Source organism: Sander vitreus, chromosome 14 (genome assembly GCF_031162955.1).
Source record: "Sander vitreus isolate 19-12246 chromosome 14, sanVit1, whole genome shotgun sequence".
Lineage (NCBI taxonomy): Eukaryota > Metazoa > Chordata > Actinopteri > Perciformes > Percidae > Sander > Sander vitreus.
The window spans coordinates 26,126,338-26,146,397 of record NC_135868.1 but is presented as its reverse complement, the minus strand read 5'-3'; the positions used below and the strand labels follow the sequence as shown (position 1 = coordinate 26,146,397).

The 20,060-nt window shown below is 42.0% G+C and overlaps 1 protein-coding gene across 6 annotated transcripts in view; it reads left to right on the top strand.

The window, feature by feature from the left end:
• Nucleotides 1–3,114: 3,114 nt before the first annotated feature.
• ptprua (protein tyrosine phosphatase receptor type Ua) overlaps nt 3,115–20,060 on the top strand; it is a 125,027-nt gene continuing 108,081 nt past the window's right edge. For 5 of the 6 annotated variants that reach the window (XM_078268133.1, XM_078268135.1, XM_078268137.1 and 2 more), the window contains exons 1-2: nt 3,125–3,396; nt 12,737–12,818. In XM_078268133.1, the coding sequence (XP_078124259.1) occupies nt 3,133–3,396; nt 12,737–12,818 (346 nt within the window). In that variant the 5' untranslated portion in view covers nt 3,125–3,132. Of the gene's footprint in view, nt 3,397–12,736; nt 12,819–20,060 lie in introns of all 6 variants that reach the window. The other variant, XM_078268138.1, reaches the window with a different exon arrangement.

Genomic DNA, 20,060 nt, shown 5'->3' with positions numbered 1-20,060 from the left:
AAATAATGCACCATTAAAGAAATTGAATGGCATGTTGTTATGGCATTTCGTAGCTGACCGTTAAATAAAAAATGAATCCTTTTTTAGCTTTTGTTTTTCTGTTAATTTCTGGCTTTTCAGTTGTGATAAAGTCAAATGCCAGAAAATGGTGGAACATGTTGATCAGTGTTTCCCAAAGCCAAAGATGACGATATTCAAATTACAGTCGCAGAGGAGAGAAAAAACTAGAAAATATTCACATTTATGAAGCTGCAATCAGAGAAGTTTTACTTTAACTGGGAGCGTGTTCAGCATCTAGGCGTCTGACTAGGACGATTGGAATGACTGGCATGACCTTTTTTTTCTCTCTCCTTGCCTAGTTTGACATTGCCTAAAGCATCTTCTGTTCTACCATAGTGGATGCTCCTGATCCGGAAAGCTTTTCTCCTGCTCTCTAACCTTTACACGTCAGACAGGCTGTAAAAGGTCTCATTGGTCTGACATCTCTTCGGGCCAAGTCACGACAGGACCATTGATCTCAAAATACATAAATGCTGTGTAGTCCAATCCCTACAAGTTTGAAACTATTTTCACACATATATTTGACACAAGGGGTGGGATAATTTTTTTTAAAAACCTGACCAATGCGCCAAATGCGGATGAATTTTGCCATTGGCGGGTGAAACTGTAATGTTGTTTTCCACCGATTCCTTGGATTTGAGCTTTTAAAAGTGTGGCGGCACATTACTCGGGTAAAGAGGCCGGCTGAAACAAGCAACCAACACAAAGATAAGGAGGATTTAAAGAAAAGCATAAGAAGACTTTTCGACGCCAAGTGGACAGTTGGCGACAACGGCAAGGTTAGCGAGTGGCTGATTTAGGACAGCAGTACAGAACACTGCGGTGACTGTCGTGTGTCTGCTGCTCTTTTGTGAGCAGTCAGTGCATGATAACTGTCTGTGACAGGCGAAATCAATAAATACAAATATATATTGTAAGAGTCATGCATTATATTGATTTTGTTAACAACTTGACAGCACATGTGTATTTTTGACAAGTTCAAGAACAATGCTTGTGCATTTTCTGTATTTCACCTGTAATGAGGCCTGTGTGGCTAGTGGATTTTAAAAATCTACCTGCCACAGTGGCTGGGGGCCAAACTAATTTCACTTCCTGCCCCAATGGTGGACTGGCCATTTGGCATCCCGGGCACTTTCTCGGTGGGCCGACATGGTTTTTGGGCCGACACAGCCCATGAACCGGCCCATAAAAGTGGTAGGCCTAGATCGGCGGCCCAATGTTTTCTTAATTGACACTGGACTGGCACAAACATATCTTTAAACAGCACCCTCTTTGGGATTTCTGCCTGCATGCAGTTTTAGTGTGCATCTGCCAGGCTAGAATAGTGATAGAGATCATGGAGAAGAAACGCAAAAGAGGTGCAGAGAAGCTGCGTGAGAAAAAGAAACGGGCCCTTCAGGCAGACGCTGCCAAATGTGTCAAATTGACAGACATGTTTTCGGCAGTAGCAGGACCTTCATCAGCTCCTGTGGCTGATGATAGTGGTGGTGGTGTCAGTGTCGGCAGTGGTGGCATGCACAGTGAGGAGGAGACTCAGGAGGAGAGGGACATAGATGAGGGAGTGAGGGTAGAACCTGCTGTAAGCAGAACTCCCCTTAAAACACCTTGTCCCTTGATAAAACTGAGCCAAAAACTGAGTGGTGGACAAACTGTTGATGATAACACTACATGAGGAGTATACCGTTTTATTGTATTAATAAAATAATAGTGTGGGCTACTCATTACATGGTGTTAGTAGTTTTAAGGAGTAGGAGTTGGTATATTCAGGGGAGTGCAAGGAAGGGTGGTATTTGTGATCTTATGTGGTGGGCCAAAATGCCAGGGCTGATTTTTGGTCCCAGTCCATCCCTGGCCTGCGCTGTGTATAATGGCTTTCCAGGATGTAGAAAAATGATAATTTCACGTTGAAATGGTGCTACGTAGGCATCTACTTGTGGCATAAACAGGGTAACAAAATCATTTTTCCCAGTATGTTTTGTTTCTTTGTTCTTCCCAATGCTGTGAAGGCCACAGTCAAAGGCAAAGCTCCCCCTTTTATATCCCCCTCCCTCCATTGTGGCGCTCCTCTCGTGGCCAGGGGATCTCTGCTGCACTGCCAGGATGAGAGAGCGAGCAGTGACTCTGTGAACCTCAGTCCAAAATGAAAGCCCAATCTGACACCCAGCGCTGACTGCAGCTTTGAACACACCAGATCGGAGGCAGCGCTGCAAAACTGATGGAAGTCTGGTGAAAGCAGGAAGAAGGGTGAAGCAGAGAGACAGATAAATAGCCAGAAAGGATTACACAGATATTCTGGGTAACAACACTGAGCCTGTCAACTTTGGCTCTCAGGCTCTTTCTTGGGCTTTAAAAATAAAAAAAAAGAGGATGCCGTTCTTCAGCGGTTGAAAACTAACATGACATATCTATCCTGAGCCGGGGTGTTACAGGTGAAGCCCGAAGTGTTGGATCTTGTTATTTTTTATACTTAGGTCACTCAGTTCTATCTGGCAGGTGGAAATGCTGAAATGGCTGTTGTTTGGGAAGTAGCAAAGATGTGGACTTCACACTTGTCTTGATAAAAAATAAATGACTTGAGACTCAACTTGGACTTGTAAGTTAATGACTCAAGACACGACTTGAGTCATGATGACTCGGATGACTTGCGTGTAATGATAAGATTGAATGTTCACTTTTGGATTTAAAAATGTAAAACGTGACTTGATTTTGGACTTCACTTTCATTAACTGAGGACTCCACTTGACTTGACTTGACATAACCTATGGCTTGACTTGCCTTGCCCCAAAAAAAAAAAAAAACTCACTTGAGACTTACAGTACTTGGGACTTGGGCAAAGATGACTTGGTCACAACACTGATAAGATAAGCCTTTATTGTCTATAGGAGAAATTTGTCTTGGGCAGTCGAGAGAACAAAATTGGCGATGCATCGCACATGAACACACAACAAACATTATCTCATACACATTCGATTATATTCAATATTCAATAATAGTGGGAAAGTGTGAAATGAGCAAAAAAAGTCCATATAGTCTTCTTACATGTGCTTATCTCCTTCTCCTCCAGGGTCTTTCATGATGGTCAATTCCTCGCAGCATTTCGGGGGCCAGCGAGCTCAGCTGCTCCTGCTCCCGCTCAGCGAGAACGACACCCACTGCATCCAGTTCAGCTACTTCCTGTACAGCCGTGATGGCCACAGCCCCGGGGACCTGCAGGTCTACATCCGGGTCAACGGGGGCCCCAAGGGCAGTGCTGTGTGGAATATCTCGGGCTCCCAGGGACGCCAGTGGCACCAGGTGGAGCTTGCTGTAAGCACGTTCTGGCCCAGTGAATACCAGGTGAGACTTACACAAATACAGTAATACAGGAGCACCTTTCACACAGCCTGTTCAAGGCGGGACTGTAGCTGGTGTCAGCCTCAACTGCTTTATTCTCACCCCCCATCATTCAAACCACATGCAAGGATTAGCTAATTGCAGCTGTGTCCTATATCAATAGGTGTATAATTACAGTGGGCGTGTGTTTGCATTATATCTTTATATATTGGTCCATTTACCTGCACGCTGCAGTGTAATCAATAGCTCCGCTTGATGCCTGAATTGTCGATGCTGCATTATTAGCGCTGTTGTGTAGCTTGGAGACTGGACGCAGCCCTGCCTCATCTCATTACTGCCCATAATTTATTCCCTGATGCTCTCTTTCTTCCAACCAAGCCTGCCCCCCCCCCCCCCCCTCACCACCACCACCACCTCCACCACCACCACCACACCATCACACCCCAAAACAGGCGTTAATGAGAAGGCAATGGCTGCTGTAAGGGATGGTGGTAGCGTGGGTCTGCTGAACAGTCAATTGACCTCAATTCCATGCGACCCTCAGTGCGGGGGGAGCGGTCCGGGGGTTTGCTTCCATAACCTTGGTGCACTCTGGGGCCCCCCCCATCTCAATAAATCAAGAGCCAGTTAATGAGATTAGAGGGCTGCGCCGATCAATGAGTACAGCCTGAGCTTCACTGTCCTCAGCTCTCCTGTCCTGAGTCACTCTCACAAACAGCCAAACTGATTTAAAGTAATGATTTTCCTCCCTTCTGTGCAGACGTTAGAAGTTTGTCTGCCGCGCAGCATAGCGGAGGTGGAGGTGGAGGTGGGGCGGGCGCTCTCAGAGGGGAAAGCTGAGGAGTACAATCAGACGAGTCGGCCCAGGCGGGGGAAATTTGCTTAGCACCGCAGTGTTTACCGTTTGGACGGGCGTGCATAAGCAATGTAATCTACTACTCTGGTGATGTATGTCCACGTTGCCTGAGTGATGAGAAGGCGCTGTTCTCCAAAGTCCTCCCCGCCAGGCATGTAGACACAGGACAGATTGCTTTATTTATCCTACAGTATAAACCTGGCTGATCGGCAGCTCATAATGAAGCAGCTAAAGCTGTGCAGATGAGTGAAGAGGCTTAAACACAGGCCTGAAGGACCACAGTATGTCTCTGGATCTGTTGTGTGAAGAGTAGTCTCGCATTGCCAGACCTTCCTCCACAGCGCTGCGGAGGAGGGTCGGGCTAGTCCACACAGCATTCCGGGATGGGAGAAAAACGTGCTCTGGTTTATTGGCATTTCTTTTAACCAATGGCGGCGCTAAGTGCCGCTGCAAAATAGCCTCGGGAAGGAACTTGTTTTGGTGGAACGTGTAGGTTCAAAAGTAGTTTTAGTGGTGCAACAGAAAACTCAGATTGGACAGATAGTCTAGCTAGCTGTCTGGATTTACCCTGCAGAGATCTGAGGAGCAGTTAACCATAGTCCTCAGAAATCCACCGGAGGTTAGAACGCCAACACAAAGACAGAGGAAGGGGACGGACATCCGGCCGAAATGAATCATTGTCGATATAGACGATGTGAAGAGGGACAGGAGTGAGCTCCAAGTGAGGCCTGTTTTTAGTGTTCCTCTCTTCTTTTTTTGCCACCAGTAAACACTCCCTCTCTAGGTTACAACTCAAAGCTCAGTGCAGGCCCCGCAGGGTTTCACTCATCCACAGATAAAGATCACTGTCCAGCACTCCCAGCCAACAGATCAGCCCCTGTAGGCCTCAGAGCAGCAGCTCTCACAGGGAGAAGACAACCACTTTAGAGAGAGAGGGAGAGTGAGTGTGTGTGTGTGTGTGTGCGTGTGCGTGTTAGGGATCGACCAATACTGTTTTTTCAAGACTAATACCGATTATTAGTATTTAGCGTGGTCCCAGCATGCCAGGAGAACTATAGCAGTGGCCGTTACGGTTGTGACACGGCAGCAAGTGGCTGGAACTGAGAGGGGAAGGAGGGGGAGTGTGTGTGTGTGTGTGTGTGTGTGTGTGTGTGTGTGTGTTGTGTGTTGGTGGTAGTGGAGGTTGAGATTAAATGGTAAAGAAAACAAGTAAAAAAAGAAAAAGAATCTAATAATCAGCGAGCAGCTACACCCCCTCAGGGAAGACAGACTGCTACAGAGATATGTTGGCCTGTAATCAGCTTTTGCATTTTGCTTTTACTGATATGAGATTTCGAAATTCAGTGCCAACATTTGTAGGGTTTCAAATGTCCATTGTTGATAGCGTATTTTGTGCTATAAATTAGAACGTGTTTTGGATTATTCAACATTTCAGTGATGGCAGGGGGGGAAAGGCCTCTTAATAATACTTAAATACTGTCGGAACAGCGTTGTAAAAAAAATAAATAAAAAAAATGCAGAAGTTGATGTAAAGGACGTTAGAAAGAGAGAGCGAGGCAATATTAGTCAAGTTAAAGAGAAAAAGAGACAAAAAGAGAAGAAACCTAGCTACAATGTGCATCTACAGTAGTAGAAATGTTGGCTTATTGCCCAGTTGGTCAATTTAGCCATTAAATTGGAAATCTAGCGATTTATTATTGCACTTCTAAGTTGGGGAACTCAAAAGAGACAGATTTAAAAATTGATGCAGCACAGGCCAACATATCCTTACACAAACCCCCAAAATGCTGGATCCTACATTTGGAATAATGCAACCAATTTCATGTCTTCCTCAGAGAGTTGATAGCACTGTAACGCTGGGTAAACCTGCACTGGCTGACAATCTGATTTGATCAGCATGTGAGTCCCTGACCTAGTTGAACGAGGCTCAGACACTACTTGACTTTGGCGAACACTTTCCTGTTGGGGATTGGACTTCAGATTGTCAGGGCACTGAATGACAGGAGAGAACATTGATCAGACTGGTTGACTCTCTCACTGTCAGCTTTAGGAAGTACAGTAGGTGTTTAAACAGGGGCTCTTTTTTTTTATTTTTATTTTTTTTCTTAACCTTTAGATTTATTTTTTTTGCTCTTCCTGGGTTCACTCCCTGACTATTTTGTCCTCCTTATCTCATCATCTTAATTCCCAGTGCATCTCACTGTTTAGCCCCCTCCTCTCTTATCTTTCCTCCCTCTCTCTTTTTTGCTTACCTGTTTTATTGCTTTCCCCCCCACTAACCCATCACCTTCTTTCACCCAGGCAGTGAAACAGTGTGGCAGATATAAGGTTGGATAAATGAATAACTTTAGTCTTCATAAGGCAAAGAACCACCAGTCAGGGGTCGCGGCTACACAGTTCTTTTCCTCCTGGAAAGTTTGCTGACTTTAAAGTTGTAATTCATGAGATTTCATAAACTGAAACCCCATTTTTGATACTATTTTAGGTGAGCATATTTTCTTTTGCTGTACAGTATTTACATTTAGTAATTACCTCTTTAAATAGTACTTTATATTTGTTGTGGCGGGGTCCGCTGTTCCTGCCCTGGGTTGCCTACCTAAGCCTGAGGTCATTGGCACACTTTGATCCAATTGATTTCAACCTCACTGTTTAGTTTGTGTGCGTGCCTACGGAGGATTGGGCGGGACAGATTTCCATTTTTAATACATGGGCGTGAACCCCCAGTCCCCCGCTTTAATTACTATCTTGCTGCTGTTGAGGTGTAATCACAGAGAGGTGAGCAGCCCATAAAGTCAGATAAAGTCTGTGATTTTCAGAACTGTGATATGTGAGTTGCCAATCTGTGGCATAAATGTAATTCTTCCCCTTTTGCGAACCAAGGAAATACACTAGAAAAGGTATGTTTTCTGCTCTGTTAATCATCCACATCAGGCTCAATAACAGCTACTTGATTAACTGCATGTTTTTTCTCTCCTCCTAATTAACTTACAAATGTAGTTGGCAAAACTGTATAATCATTGCCTACTCTGTCACTTTCTGATATACACACACTAAATATGGATTCACTAGGACTGTGCCTTTTTCTGTCATTGTGCATTAACGCGTGTGAAAATGGCTCCATGCTAACCGAGAGGGAACGTTGTAATCATTGCACTAGCGAACAGGCCACGTCCTTTCAGTCTGTACAGTAAAAGCGTGGACCTGGTTTCTGTTTTGTGCATCAACACGCAAACTGTATTCCTATACGAGTAGACTGAGGATATTTACAATTTTAAAGATCCATTTTAAAAAAACAATTTTGAAGTACTAGTTAAAGTCTGACCTTGAGTAATTGATTTTTAATGAAATGAATTTGGACAGCTACTAAATGATGGCCTCTTCTCTACTTCCTATCCCCCTATCTCCGGTGCCCGTGCTCGGATCACACCCATCTTCAAACTCGGCCTTCATTTTGATCACAGCTACACACTTGTAAAGTTTCGTGACTGCGTCTTGGACAGTTGTGAAGCTGTCGCGGTGACAGTCAGACATGTAACACCTGGCAAAGTTCTCAAAACAGCCTCTGTGGTAGTACCAGCACACACACACACACACACACACACACACACACACACACACACTTAAAGAAAACATTAAGCATATGCTGTCTTGTCGTCCTGCAGCACACTGCTGTAAAACTACTCAACACCTCACTTTATTTCTTCAGCCTGCAGAGAGGAGATGGCAGGCGCAATTGCATGTCATATTTTTCAACGTTTTACTGCCACATTGTCAGTATGGATCACTAGTCCATCCATTGGCCTTATTCTAGCTGGAGAAATCAATTAACAGAACATTGTTGCACTTTTTATTCACCACATTCGTCGACGATTGCATGTAAGTCATTTCATTAGTCAGTCAATGAAGATTGATGGCCTCCACATATCAACTGAGAGCTTTATCATTAATACACACACATACATAAGTTATGGCAGCGCTGTACTGACAACTCCAAGCTAAAATTATTAAATACTGTGCAAAATGAGTTTTTAGTGCGATCCCTTTTACTGCCACCACTGGTTTTCTGTATTCACTTTGAGGCCTCCTGGGATGCAGTATGGATTTTGTTACTCTACACTATCAATTCTCCGACATTGAGTTTTATGGGCCAAACACGACACTGCAGGAGGCGCATATTAAAATGCTTGCATGCTTTTTTTTTTTTTTTTTTACATCAAATGTGACTGTCCAGCTGCTTCTATCTCTTTAACTGTCTACACTTGCTGTTCTTGTGCCAGAACTTTCTTCCTGATTTGGACGAAGACATGACGCTCTATCTTGGGAAGATGGCACCCTGCTGCTTGCAGAAAACCAAACCTTGATTCACACTTCACAGATTGTGCCTCTGCATTGTTACACGCATGCTTTTTGTTGCCCATTTTTTGTCGTAACAAAAGCCTGAGAGGCTGAGAGAAGGCTTGGAGAATGACATCACCTTGGACTGGATATTTTCAATTGGGCAAATCCATCTCTTATATTGTTTGCAGAAATAGATTTTCCTCCGTGCGTACTTGTAGTATTGGGAAAGTGTGAAACTTTGCTATCAAATATTAAAGATGCTATCAGGCCCAGTCACGACAAACAATATCAGTGTGGCTTAAGCTTCCACCCAACACTTTCTATCTTCTCCTCCCATGCAAGGTGTTCCTCTACTATCTTTTCCTGCACTGTTTTTCCTCTCTACACATCTCCTTCCTACGGTGGCTATAATAGAACACACTGCAACTTAAGAATACACAAATAGACAAATGAATACAACATCTGCCCCAGTTCAACACATGCACATCATTTAAAAACGTACAAATGTGGGAGAAAGATATATTGTTTACATTTTAAATAAACCATTTAAATTTCAGCAAATGGCCTTAGCAATAAAGAAGCCGTTCTTTATTTGTCACCGACTGTAGTTTTGTGCTCCATTTTATTTTATTTTTAAAGCATTGTTTTAGCACCGGTATCGGGAAAAAAATGTGATATAGGCTATTGATATATATTTAGTCTGTAACAGTTTGATGCATTAGTAGTAGTTTGTGAGGCGCGCTCCCTACTACGTGTTCACATTGGAAAGATGTAGAGGCATGCGGACTCTGACTCTTCTTTAGTGACTTGGACTCGACTCAGACTCTTCTTTGGTGACTCGGACTTGAACTCGGACTCGACAGTTGGAGACTCGACTACAACACTGTGACATAACATCAGTCAGCGTTTATAAAGGTAACGGAAATAAAACTTGAACTTGTCTGTGAACAATATTTCTGCCTAAGTCGGGTCAGGTAGATTTTCATCTGCAATGGCGGCTGTTTAACAATAAAGACAACAACTCTCATCACCCCACGCTACTTCAAGATGTCATCAAAAACTAATTTCAGACCCTATTCTTACGTTAGATGTTTTTATATATAATAATCTATAATAATTCAATGCAAATACTGAAATATAGAAATTACTTAGATTACAAATGCCCATCCCTAGTAACATATATGTTGTTAAATTGGTGAGGATTTTTCACGTGTTTGTGTTTTAGCTAGTTTTCCTTATCTGCAGTGAATTGAGCTCTCAGGGCCACCGTACCTTCTCCCACTCCAGCTTTACTCCACTCTTTATACATCGAGCAAATCGTGATTTTCAGTGCCCTGCTTTGTACGTACAAAGTGAAAGGGGATTCTACTGTAGCCATGTCCGTGATATTTTGTGTTTGCAATTGAACCAAGTTCCTCAGTGTGTAGCATAGTCATACTCAAACAGGTTTCTAGAAGTGAGGTCAGATGCGGAGGAGTGCAATGATGGCTCAAAGCGCAGAGCTGAGTGAATCAATGGTGGTGGGTGCGTTGATGAGTGATGAATTGAAGAGTTAATCGGTCTGACGTCTCTAATGGCCCGACATAGGAATGAAAAATAAAAATAAATTAGTGGAAAGAAAGCCTTAGTCTGTATCCATCTGCCAAGGCTATATGTGGTATTGATTGGCCCAAGGCACTTAAAGCCTGATGTATTGTCAACATTGCAAGCTATTGCCTGTCTGAGTGCACGCTCACACTCCGACTTCCACTGGGCTTTGGCATAGATAACTAGAAGTAGTAAGAGTGGGTGAAACAGTGTCTAACACACACACACACACACACACACACACACACACACACACACTGTTTTTACAACATGTATCTTATCAGCTGTTAATGCACTCAACCATCAAGTTCTGAGTTTGTCATGATGCAGTAAAAAGTGAAGTTACTCATACAGGGAATGATTTGGGCTCTGCTGACTGTAAGTACTACTGGGAAACCCAGAATGACTTTGTTACACTCTGGGAGGCCTCCCAAATTCACTTTGAGGCTCTGCATGGTCCCGGCTCATTTAGATGACTGAGTGAATATTTAGGCTGCGTTTTAAGGACTCCTGCAGCTGCCGTATGGATTGATAAAAGGGGCAGAGTACGGATTCATTCATGTGTGCACTGTATGACTTGGTAAGCCAGACTTATTCAAAGACTAGAAGACAGTAGACAGTAGAATAAAAGTTTTTTTTTTCTCCATTTGAAAGTGAGCCTGTAGATTCTCAAGTAGCAGGGTGCCTCTTCCCTCTTATGAGTCTAGCTTTCACACTTGTTTAACAATAAGCACGTAATTCACTTCCTGCAGTCTGATTGGGCAGTTATTTTCTGCCACTATACTGGTGCACATGTATTTTATTTCCTGCTGTTTTTAGCTTATGTGTTGTTTTGTTTGTTCACATTACAATATGTACTGGTGAAACTGTGTAATTGAACAATGACGTACAAGCTGAACGGATTAGTATGGCTTTCCCAACATTATACTGTTGAGTGTCTGAGTGACAGCTTGTGCACTGGGGTTCAATTCAGAATGACTGGTATCCTGTCGCTTTCTCCAGTCTTCTGGAGGCACGTATCACAAAACATTCTCAACCCAGGCCCATTCATCAGCTTTTTGTGAGCTTTCAACCTGATGTTATGGTCTTTGTCAACAAATTTACCTTTGAGCTGAAATTATTTTGTCAAGCAAACTGTTCCTTGGGTCAAGAACGGTCTTCCACGGTCAAATCTGGAGTTAGTTAAGCAGTTTTCAAGAAATGTGCAAGTAGAAAATTGAGTAAAAGACAGCAGGTTCACAAAATATTGCACCAAAGATGCTACGAATGAGCTCTTAACACACTTGCTCTCTGAGTTATTTGATAAACCCTGGCCACCACCAGACAGCCTAAGATAAAGAAGCAAATTGACTGTAACTGAAGTTATGAGCCTCTCAATCACTCAACCTAATACTATAGAAAATGCATTGGAGTTATTACGGTGTAACCTATATAACACTCATATGATGCCTAAAGGCCTCTTAGCATGTAGTGTACAATCAATAGTCACTACAAATGCAAATTAACGGGATGGCTCGAGTTGTCCGAGATTACATTTTGCCTGCTGGCACACTATGTGGTTCTATACATAGAATTCCCGATAGTATGTAGTGTGTGATGAATGCTTCTCAGAAGATTGTTGTGTTATGTTGAGTAATGGTTCTGTCAATGGTTTTGAATTTACATTTCATTCCCTGTTGGTTGGGAAACTGATTTTTAACAAAGAATTTGATCTGTTTAGACAGAAGTTGAGAATCGATTTTGATTTGCAGTATATAGTCCAGTATCATTTATTTACGTATCTGTACAGCATCCGACACTATTTGTCCTTAAGACCTCGGTTCAGATGAGGGAACCCCTCCCCAAGATCAAGATTTAGTTAGGTTTAGACCTGCTCGATGATTGGGATAGGGCAGTTAGCCACTGAGATTTGCATTTAGACTAGTAACAACAAGTTGTTTCATTGCCAGAAAGTTGGATTGCCCTGGGAGTATAGGTTTAAGCATACAGTATAGCTAGCAATCCAAGCTATTTATGAACATTGAGACATCATTACGATCACTACACCCAAATGAAACCACAAACTGCTGTGCGGCTGCTTTGTATTTAGATCTGCTCAGGCCAGTGTTGGGGCAGAAATTGGCATAGGTTCCTCTTCTATGATTTCTATGGTGTTCCTGTATGACTTCCGCTTTTTATGACAAAATAGTGGCTCTAAAGAACGCTTGTTTTTTTTATTTTGAGGTGCCTATACCAAATCCTGATATTTCCCTGCTTGGTGTTCTTGGAGAGACAAAAATGTTCTGCTTATACAGTCTACTGTAGCTGTTATTACAATGACATTACAATGTATTTCAAAAAAGAAATACCACAAAACAAGACAGAAATGCAAGAAACCTTTCAAACTACCGTTTTACAATGGTGCTTTCTTTTAAAAGTACGGTGGAATTAATGGAAAATCTGTGCATGTCTGTTCTTGAAAGGTCTTTGGACCCCATCCCTCTAATTTCCTACTTTGTCGGTCTACTTGTCACTCGAGACGTAATGGTATGTAGTCATTTAATTTATCCATTGTCTCCACAGGTCATCTTTGAAGCGACCATTTCCGAAGAGCGGCAGGGCTACATTGCCTTGGACGACATTGTGCTGCTCAATTACCCTTGTTGTAAGTACCCATTCTGCACTGCTCCTAGCCTACCTGCTGACCTTTACTGAGCCTGGGGAAAGTGTCTGGCTGAGTGACCAAAGCCAGGGCCTGGAAGCTTCAGGAACAGTTTCCCCAAGGTGATTGAAGGCTATGAGGCAATCCGGCTGACAGAGGGGGGGCAACCATGGCACATATACCTGGTCCGAGTGTCACAGCAACAATAACACAGCAGGAGGCTTCTCTTTTGTCCGGGCAGAATGGCTGACCTTTTCCTCTAAACGCTATGCTCCCAGCCTGGTGCTTTTAAAGCTAATGTGGTGTTACAGGCAGGAAAAGGACAGCTAGTGGTTGTACTTTGATCCTTTCTGGGAGATTATTTTTTCTTTGTCATCACTGGGATATCAGAGGCTTCAAGCTTTAGAAGTGCTGGTAATGTTACATTAGGTTCTGTTCTGTTAGATTTACCATTATACCCCCCCGCAGTCCTTTGGTACACAGGCTCTGTGTAAATGTATACCAGACCCTTTCCTTCCAATGCTGTGCCATAGACAAAAGCTAAATCAGATCTGATTGGTCTGCCTGGAAGTAGAGCTGGGCAATATATCGATATTATATTGATATCGTGATATTAGACTAGATATCGTCTTAGATTTTGGATATCGTAATATGGCACAAGTGTCGTTTTTTCCTGGTTTTAAAGACTGCATTACAGTAAAGTGATGTCATTTTCTGAACTTACCAGACTGATGTAACTGTTCTATTATTTTCCTTTACCCACTTAGTCATTATATCCACATTACTGGTGATTATTTATCTAAAAATGTCACTGTGTAAATATTTTGTGAAAGCACCAATCGTCAACACTACAATATCGTTGCTGTATCGATATCGAGGTATTTGGTCAAAAAATATTGTGATATTTGATTTCCTCCATATCGCCCAGCCCTACCTGGAAGTAGCTGTCATTGTAAAAATCTTCACTGACCCATGTTGTCTTCCAAAAATAGAAAATAATATAATTCAATTGAAAATGGGTCATTATTGGCTTTTATATCAAATAACAGGCTTATCCATCTCACATTATGGGGATGTAATCCAGAGTGTTTGATTTCATATTAATCTATAATTAGTCAGTTCTACACTGGTGGTTGATGGAATGCCATGAACCTAAATTGAATATAATGCAAGGTTTTAATTACACTCCACACATATATAGATGATTATGTTTTTGTTGCCATTATTATTAGTTAATTCCAGTTGTTTCAGTGAGGGTTTTATTGCATCATGGTTTGTTTAATTTCAGTTTCAGAGCCAGAAATGAAATGAAAAACTGACGTCTTATGTTTTAAGGGTTTAACAGCATATATTTGCTCAAAGTTATCTATTAAAGCAGGTAAAAAAAAAAAAAAAAGAATTTATATATTTAAGCTGCACAAATCAATACTTTATTTTGAAGGAATAGTTTGGATCTTTTGAAGTAGGGTTGTATGAGGCACTTGTCCATTAGTTAGTGTATTCGCTACAGTAGATGGCCGTTGGCATGTCCCCAGTTTGGAGAAACGGACAGGAGTCCTGACACGGGAGCTAAGCAACGTACTGCTGTGGACAGGGGCAGCAGCTAAAAAAATCCAACAATTTAAATGTATGCTATATTTACAATATTTTTACAGCTTTGCCTTGCTGTCAGACAGAGCCGTTTTCGATGGGAAACTGAAGCCTATGCTCTATGCTCTTTTCAAAGGCACCAGACTCCTTTGAAAAAAACTATAATTTAACCTTGCAGAACACGGGAGTTGCTGGTGTACCGCTGCCTCGACTTCGGACAAAAGGTGACTACAGCTGTATTCAGACAGATAGTTTTAGAAAAATAACATTAAAGCATGTAAACAGTAGAGAGCCAAAATACAAATATAATCCGGAAAATGAGCATATGTCTCCTATAAAACATTGCTGTCATACATCAACTATGTGCAGCTTATAGCCAACAACACTGACTTTGGTGGTGTTGTTGTTCAGAAACCTAATATTTCTGTCCAGCCTTGCTGCTTGGATCCACATTGGCCTTCTGTGAGAACAGTCATTTTGTTTTGTAGCTGCATAAATGTGGGGACATGTTAATGAATTATGATGTAGGAGGTTCATTAGCTCATGAAATTCAGATATCCTTTTCTGGCTCTGCTGAAAAATCAGGCAGGCCACACGTTATAAATCATTAAATCCTCACCGGGAAACAGACAGAGAAACTGGCATAACCCTTTCCTAAAACCAGCGCAAATCTTTTACCCAAGCTCATCTCAAAGTTTGTTACTTGCCTTTTGTCATTCTATGCTCAAAGGAGCAGGATGCGTTTCCATGGTAATTTTGGATGGGGCTTTTGGGTAGGTAGCCAGGACCCCTCGTTATGTGACTTAGGCTGGGTTTAGCCTTGTTGCAGATGGTGCGGCTTGGACCCACCACATGCCTATTAACTCACATTAGGGTACAGTATCCCTGCCAAAAACTGTTTTTTATATATATATATATATATATATATATACACACCATAAACGCATGAATCATAGAGCACAACTTGTCTACTCATACACATACAAATGCCAACTCCAGAAAAAAGCATACATCTGCACAATCGCGTATTATTTTGTACCAGCTGGTGAGGCTGCAGGCGCAGTCACCCATAACAACCCTTTAAAACACGCAGCCAAACAAAGATGTAAGTAAACATTAGTAAGCTGGCAGAAATTTCCCTACAGGCAGCAAGAATAATGGTATGCCCCCTTAGGAAAGATTGTAGTCAAAGGCAACTGTTGTTCAGTTTGCATTCCCACTCATTTGACATTTGTGTTGTTTTCCTCTGGAGTCCGTGTCTGTATTCTAAACATGTGTTTCAGTCAAGACCAATCTCTCCTGCATCATAAATAAAGAGGCAGCATTTAAAGAAGCAACATCTCACACAGTCGGAATACATTTCAGACACAAATTACCTTGCCTATATTTATGTTTAGCTGTATTAATTAAGGCTAGACAGGTCACACGTCGACACTACTGGGCTTTTTATATTTTACATTTTCTCTGTAACCAATAATGCAACTACCTCATCCTCAAATGACTGCTGCTGCAATGATTGGGGCTGTGAACGCTCATCTTTAAAAGATGACTTGAAAGTTTATTCTTGTTCCCCCCAGGCAAAATACTCTGACTGTCACCACAACAATTCTGCAGGGTGTACACTTTGCTAGCTTTCACTCTTTGCTTCAGCTTTATTTCTGGTATGCAGAATTAGTTTGACAAGGTTTACATATGTGGAATGAGCTAATTTTTTGGGGGATTTATCCACCTTAGGAAATTTGTTAGCACAGAGCCTTACAATGCTGTTTGGTCAGATAGAGCATGAAAAGGACTGCACAGAAGAAAAACAAAATCCAAAGGCAATAGGTAAAATGTGAGGTGCAATTTCTGTGGCCCGATCCTTAGCCAGATGATGCTGTTGGTTACTGTGGAAACCAAGGATAAAAGTGTGTTCTGTGAATAGTGCCAGTCTCTGCATCAAAATGTAATTTTGTTCATCACGGTGGTGTCCAGTAGAAACAATTTGCCCAGAACATTTTGTATTTACACCACAGCACGAGTTCCGGTCATTGTGGTTCATCTTATATGATGGAGGTTATTATTTTCTCATTATATTGTTATCATTTTGCTTCATTGCCTGAAAAATCACTCCAGTGTGATGTAGACTCATCCTGTTTTTCCGTCATATACATTTTGCAGCGCCGGCGGGCTGGTGCAAAATTCTCACCGCCGCTGCTTCAGAAATGTCATGAAGTGACAATTAAACGACTCTGCGGCGCTGTCCGCCTCAACTCAAACAAACGGTCGTCGTCTCTCTTGAAAATGAGCAACTGGAACAGTGACAGGACGTCAATCACTTGCAAACTCATGACCACAGAAACAATAGCACCAGCAGCCTACAGCATTTTCTCCTCAGGCAGAGTGCCATACAGGGACGAGATCCTTGATGGCTGCTTTCCCATGGAAAACGTGTTCACATGTAAAACGTGTTTACATAGAACGATCCCCCAAAATATGACAGCTACAGTAGCTTGGAAAATATTGATATGGAGCACTGAACCTGAGGAAGTTACTGTTTATCTGACCACATATGCCTCACTCCCAGCCTCTACAAGACTACTTCGAGAATGGGCAGCAGCTCCAGAGACTGACCTTTAGTTAGCAGTTGTTGCAACTTAAATTAAGCCAGCGCAAACCCCAGTCCCAAGCCACCTACACATGATCTGTGGTAAAACCGCTCTGCGCTGGCTGTTCCGTTTTTTTTTTCCAGTGGGGACAGCAGTGCTGCCCAACTACACCTGGCGTTGCGCACCGCTCGGAATTGCCGCTAAGCGCTGCGATCAAAATGCAAATTATTTCGACTTTGAAAATAATTATCGTTGCCGCTGACCCTTTTAAAGGCACAACTAATCCAGAACGTTCCTGCGCTGCACTTTGCCTCTCTGCTCTGCGGCCTACCTCGCGGTTTTACCGCAGATCACAGGTAGGTAGCTTAACCTGTGTAACGGCAGCAACGGCAGAAAGTTTGCTGATCCGGCGGGGAGTCAGGATGGTCCTGGATTAGCAAACCTTCTGTTAACCCTAAACCTTTTCCCCCACTTCTGAAAATAAAATATATAATTGAGGAAACACTGTTGTCATGTAAAATCAGAATGTTGTGTTTCCATTAGAACATCTTTTAGATGATTTTATTTACAGGGTGGCCATGTTGTCATTGTTTATAAGCTGTTCAGGTTTCAGATTCAGGTTCAGTGTAGCAAATGATCCTTCACTATAGTGGGTAGATAAACAGAGCTGTTGTTAGCTTCCCACCTGTCATGTTAGATAATCTATTTCATCCTCAATCTGTGTGCATTTGAGGAGTTTTAACTTTTTTTACACTTCACCACAATGTCTTCTGACAAGCTGCAGAGAACAAGCATCAAAATGAAAACAGAGGGTTTATATGACACAAGTAAGATTTACTTGTACATATATATTGTATTAAATATGCCATGACTATAACAGATGTCACAAATATACAATGTATTTAAAGTACAGTATCCATTAATTGCTTCTCAAGTACTGAGGGTGGAAAGGTACAGTCAGGTCCATAAATATTGGGACATCGACACAATTCTAATCTTTTTGGCTCTATACACCACCACAATGGAGTTGAAATGAAACGAACAAGATGTGCTTTAACTGCAGACTTTCAGCTTTAATTTGAGGGTATTTACATCCAAATCAGGTGAACGGTGTAGGAATTACAACAGTTTGTATATGTGCCTCCCACTTTTTAAGGGACCAAAAGTAATGGGACAATTGGCTGCTCAGCTGTTCCATGGCCAGGTGTGTGTTATTCCCTCATTATCCCATTTACAAGGAGCAGATAAAAGGTCCAGAGTTCATTTGAAGTGTGCTATTTAAATTTGGAATATGTTGCTGTCAACTCTCAATATGAGATCCAAAGAGCTGTCACTATCAGTAAAGCAAGCCATCATTAGGCTGAAAAAATCTAAACAAACCCATCAGAGAGATAGCAAAAACATTAGGTGTGGCCAAATCAACTGTTTGGAACATTCTTAAAAAGAAAGAACGCACCGGTGAGCTCAGCAACACCCGGAAGACCACGGGAAAACAACTGTGGTGGATGACCGAAGAATACTTTCCCTGGTGAAGAAAAACACCCTTCACAACAGTTGGCCAGATCAAGAACACTCTCCAGGAGGTAGGTGTATGTGTGTCAAAGTCAACAATCAAGAGAAGACTTCACCAGAGTGAATACAGAGGGTTCACTACAAGATGTAAACCATTGGTGAGCCTCAAAAACAGGAAGGCCAGATTAGAATTTGCCAAACATCATCTAAAAAAAAGCCTTCACATTTCTGGAACAACATCCTATGGACAGATGAGACAAAGATCAACTTGTACCAGAGTGATGGGAAGAGAAGAGTATGGAGAAGGAAAGGAACTGCTCATGATCCAAAGCATACCACCTCATCAGTGAAGTATGGTGGTGGTAGTGTCATGGCGTGGGCATGTATGGCTGCCAATGGAACTGGTTCTCTTGTATTTATTGATGATGTGACTGCTGACAAAAGCAGCAGGATGAATTCTGAAGTGTTTCGGGCAATATTATCTGCTCATATTAAGCCAAATGCTTCAGAACTCATTGGACGGCGCTTCACAGTGCAGATGGACAATGACCTGAAGCATACTACGAAAGCAACCAAAGAGTCTTTTAAGGGAAAGAAGTGGAATGTTATGCAATGGCCAAGTCAATCACCTGACCTGAATCCGATTGAGCATGCATTTCACTTGCTGAAGACAAAACTGAAGGGAAAATGCCCCCAAGAACAAGCAGGAACTGAAGACAGTTGCAGTAGAGGCCTGGCAGAGCATCACCAGGGATGAAACCCAGCGTCTGGTGATGTCTATGCGTTCCAGACTTCAGGCTGGAATTGAATGCAAAGGATTTGCAACCAAGTATTAAAAAGTGAAAGTTTGATTTATGATTGTTAATCTGTCCCATTACTTTTGGTCCCTTAAAAGTGGGAGGCACACATACAAACTGTTGTAATTCCTACACCGTTCACCTGATTTGGATGTAAATACCCTCAAATTAAAGCTGAAAGTCTGCAGTTAAAGCACATCTTGTTCGTTTCATTTCAACTCCATTGTGGTGGTTTATAGAGCCAAAAAAGATTAGAATTGTGTCGATGTCCCAATATTTATGGACCTGACTGTAAGTAAGCTAGCTATCCACTTTTTGATATTTATTATGAAGCTAAAGGTCTGTTTTTTAAAGCTACATTTGGTGAAGAAAACTTGCCAGTTGAGAAATAGAGATTACTGACCTGGTAGGAAATATGTTCACAATCTGAAGGAAGCAGACATAATTACAGAATGTAAATTGTATGCTTATTTATAGCAAAACATCAGTTGCTGTCTGCTAGCTAGCGTTAGCATGAAATTAAGTTAGCTAGTAACTAGTCCATCTGGTAGAATTTGGTTTTAACCCTCAAACACTAACTATGTAAGAACAACCTTTATCTTAGTTCTAGCCTTATGTTTAGAACTTTTGTAGTCATTCTGCAGTTCTGTTGAATTTATTGTTAAAATAAAGGTGATGGGAGGTTTTAGTGTAGTAGGCCTACAGGGCTAATGCTTGTTCAAACATGTATCTGCATGCCAAAAATACACTAATTGTGG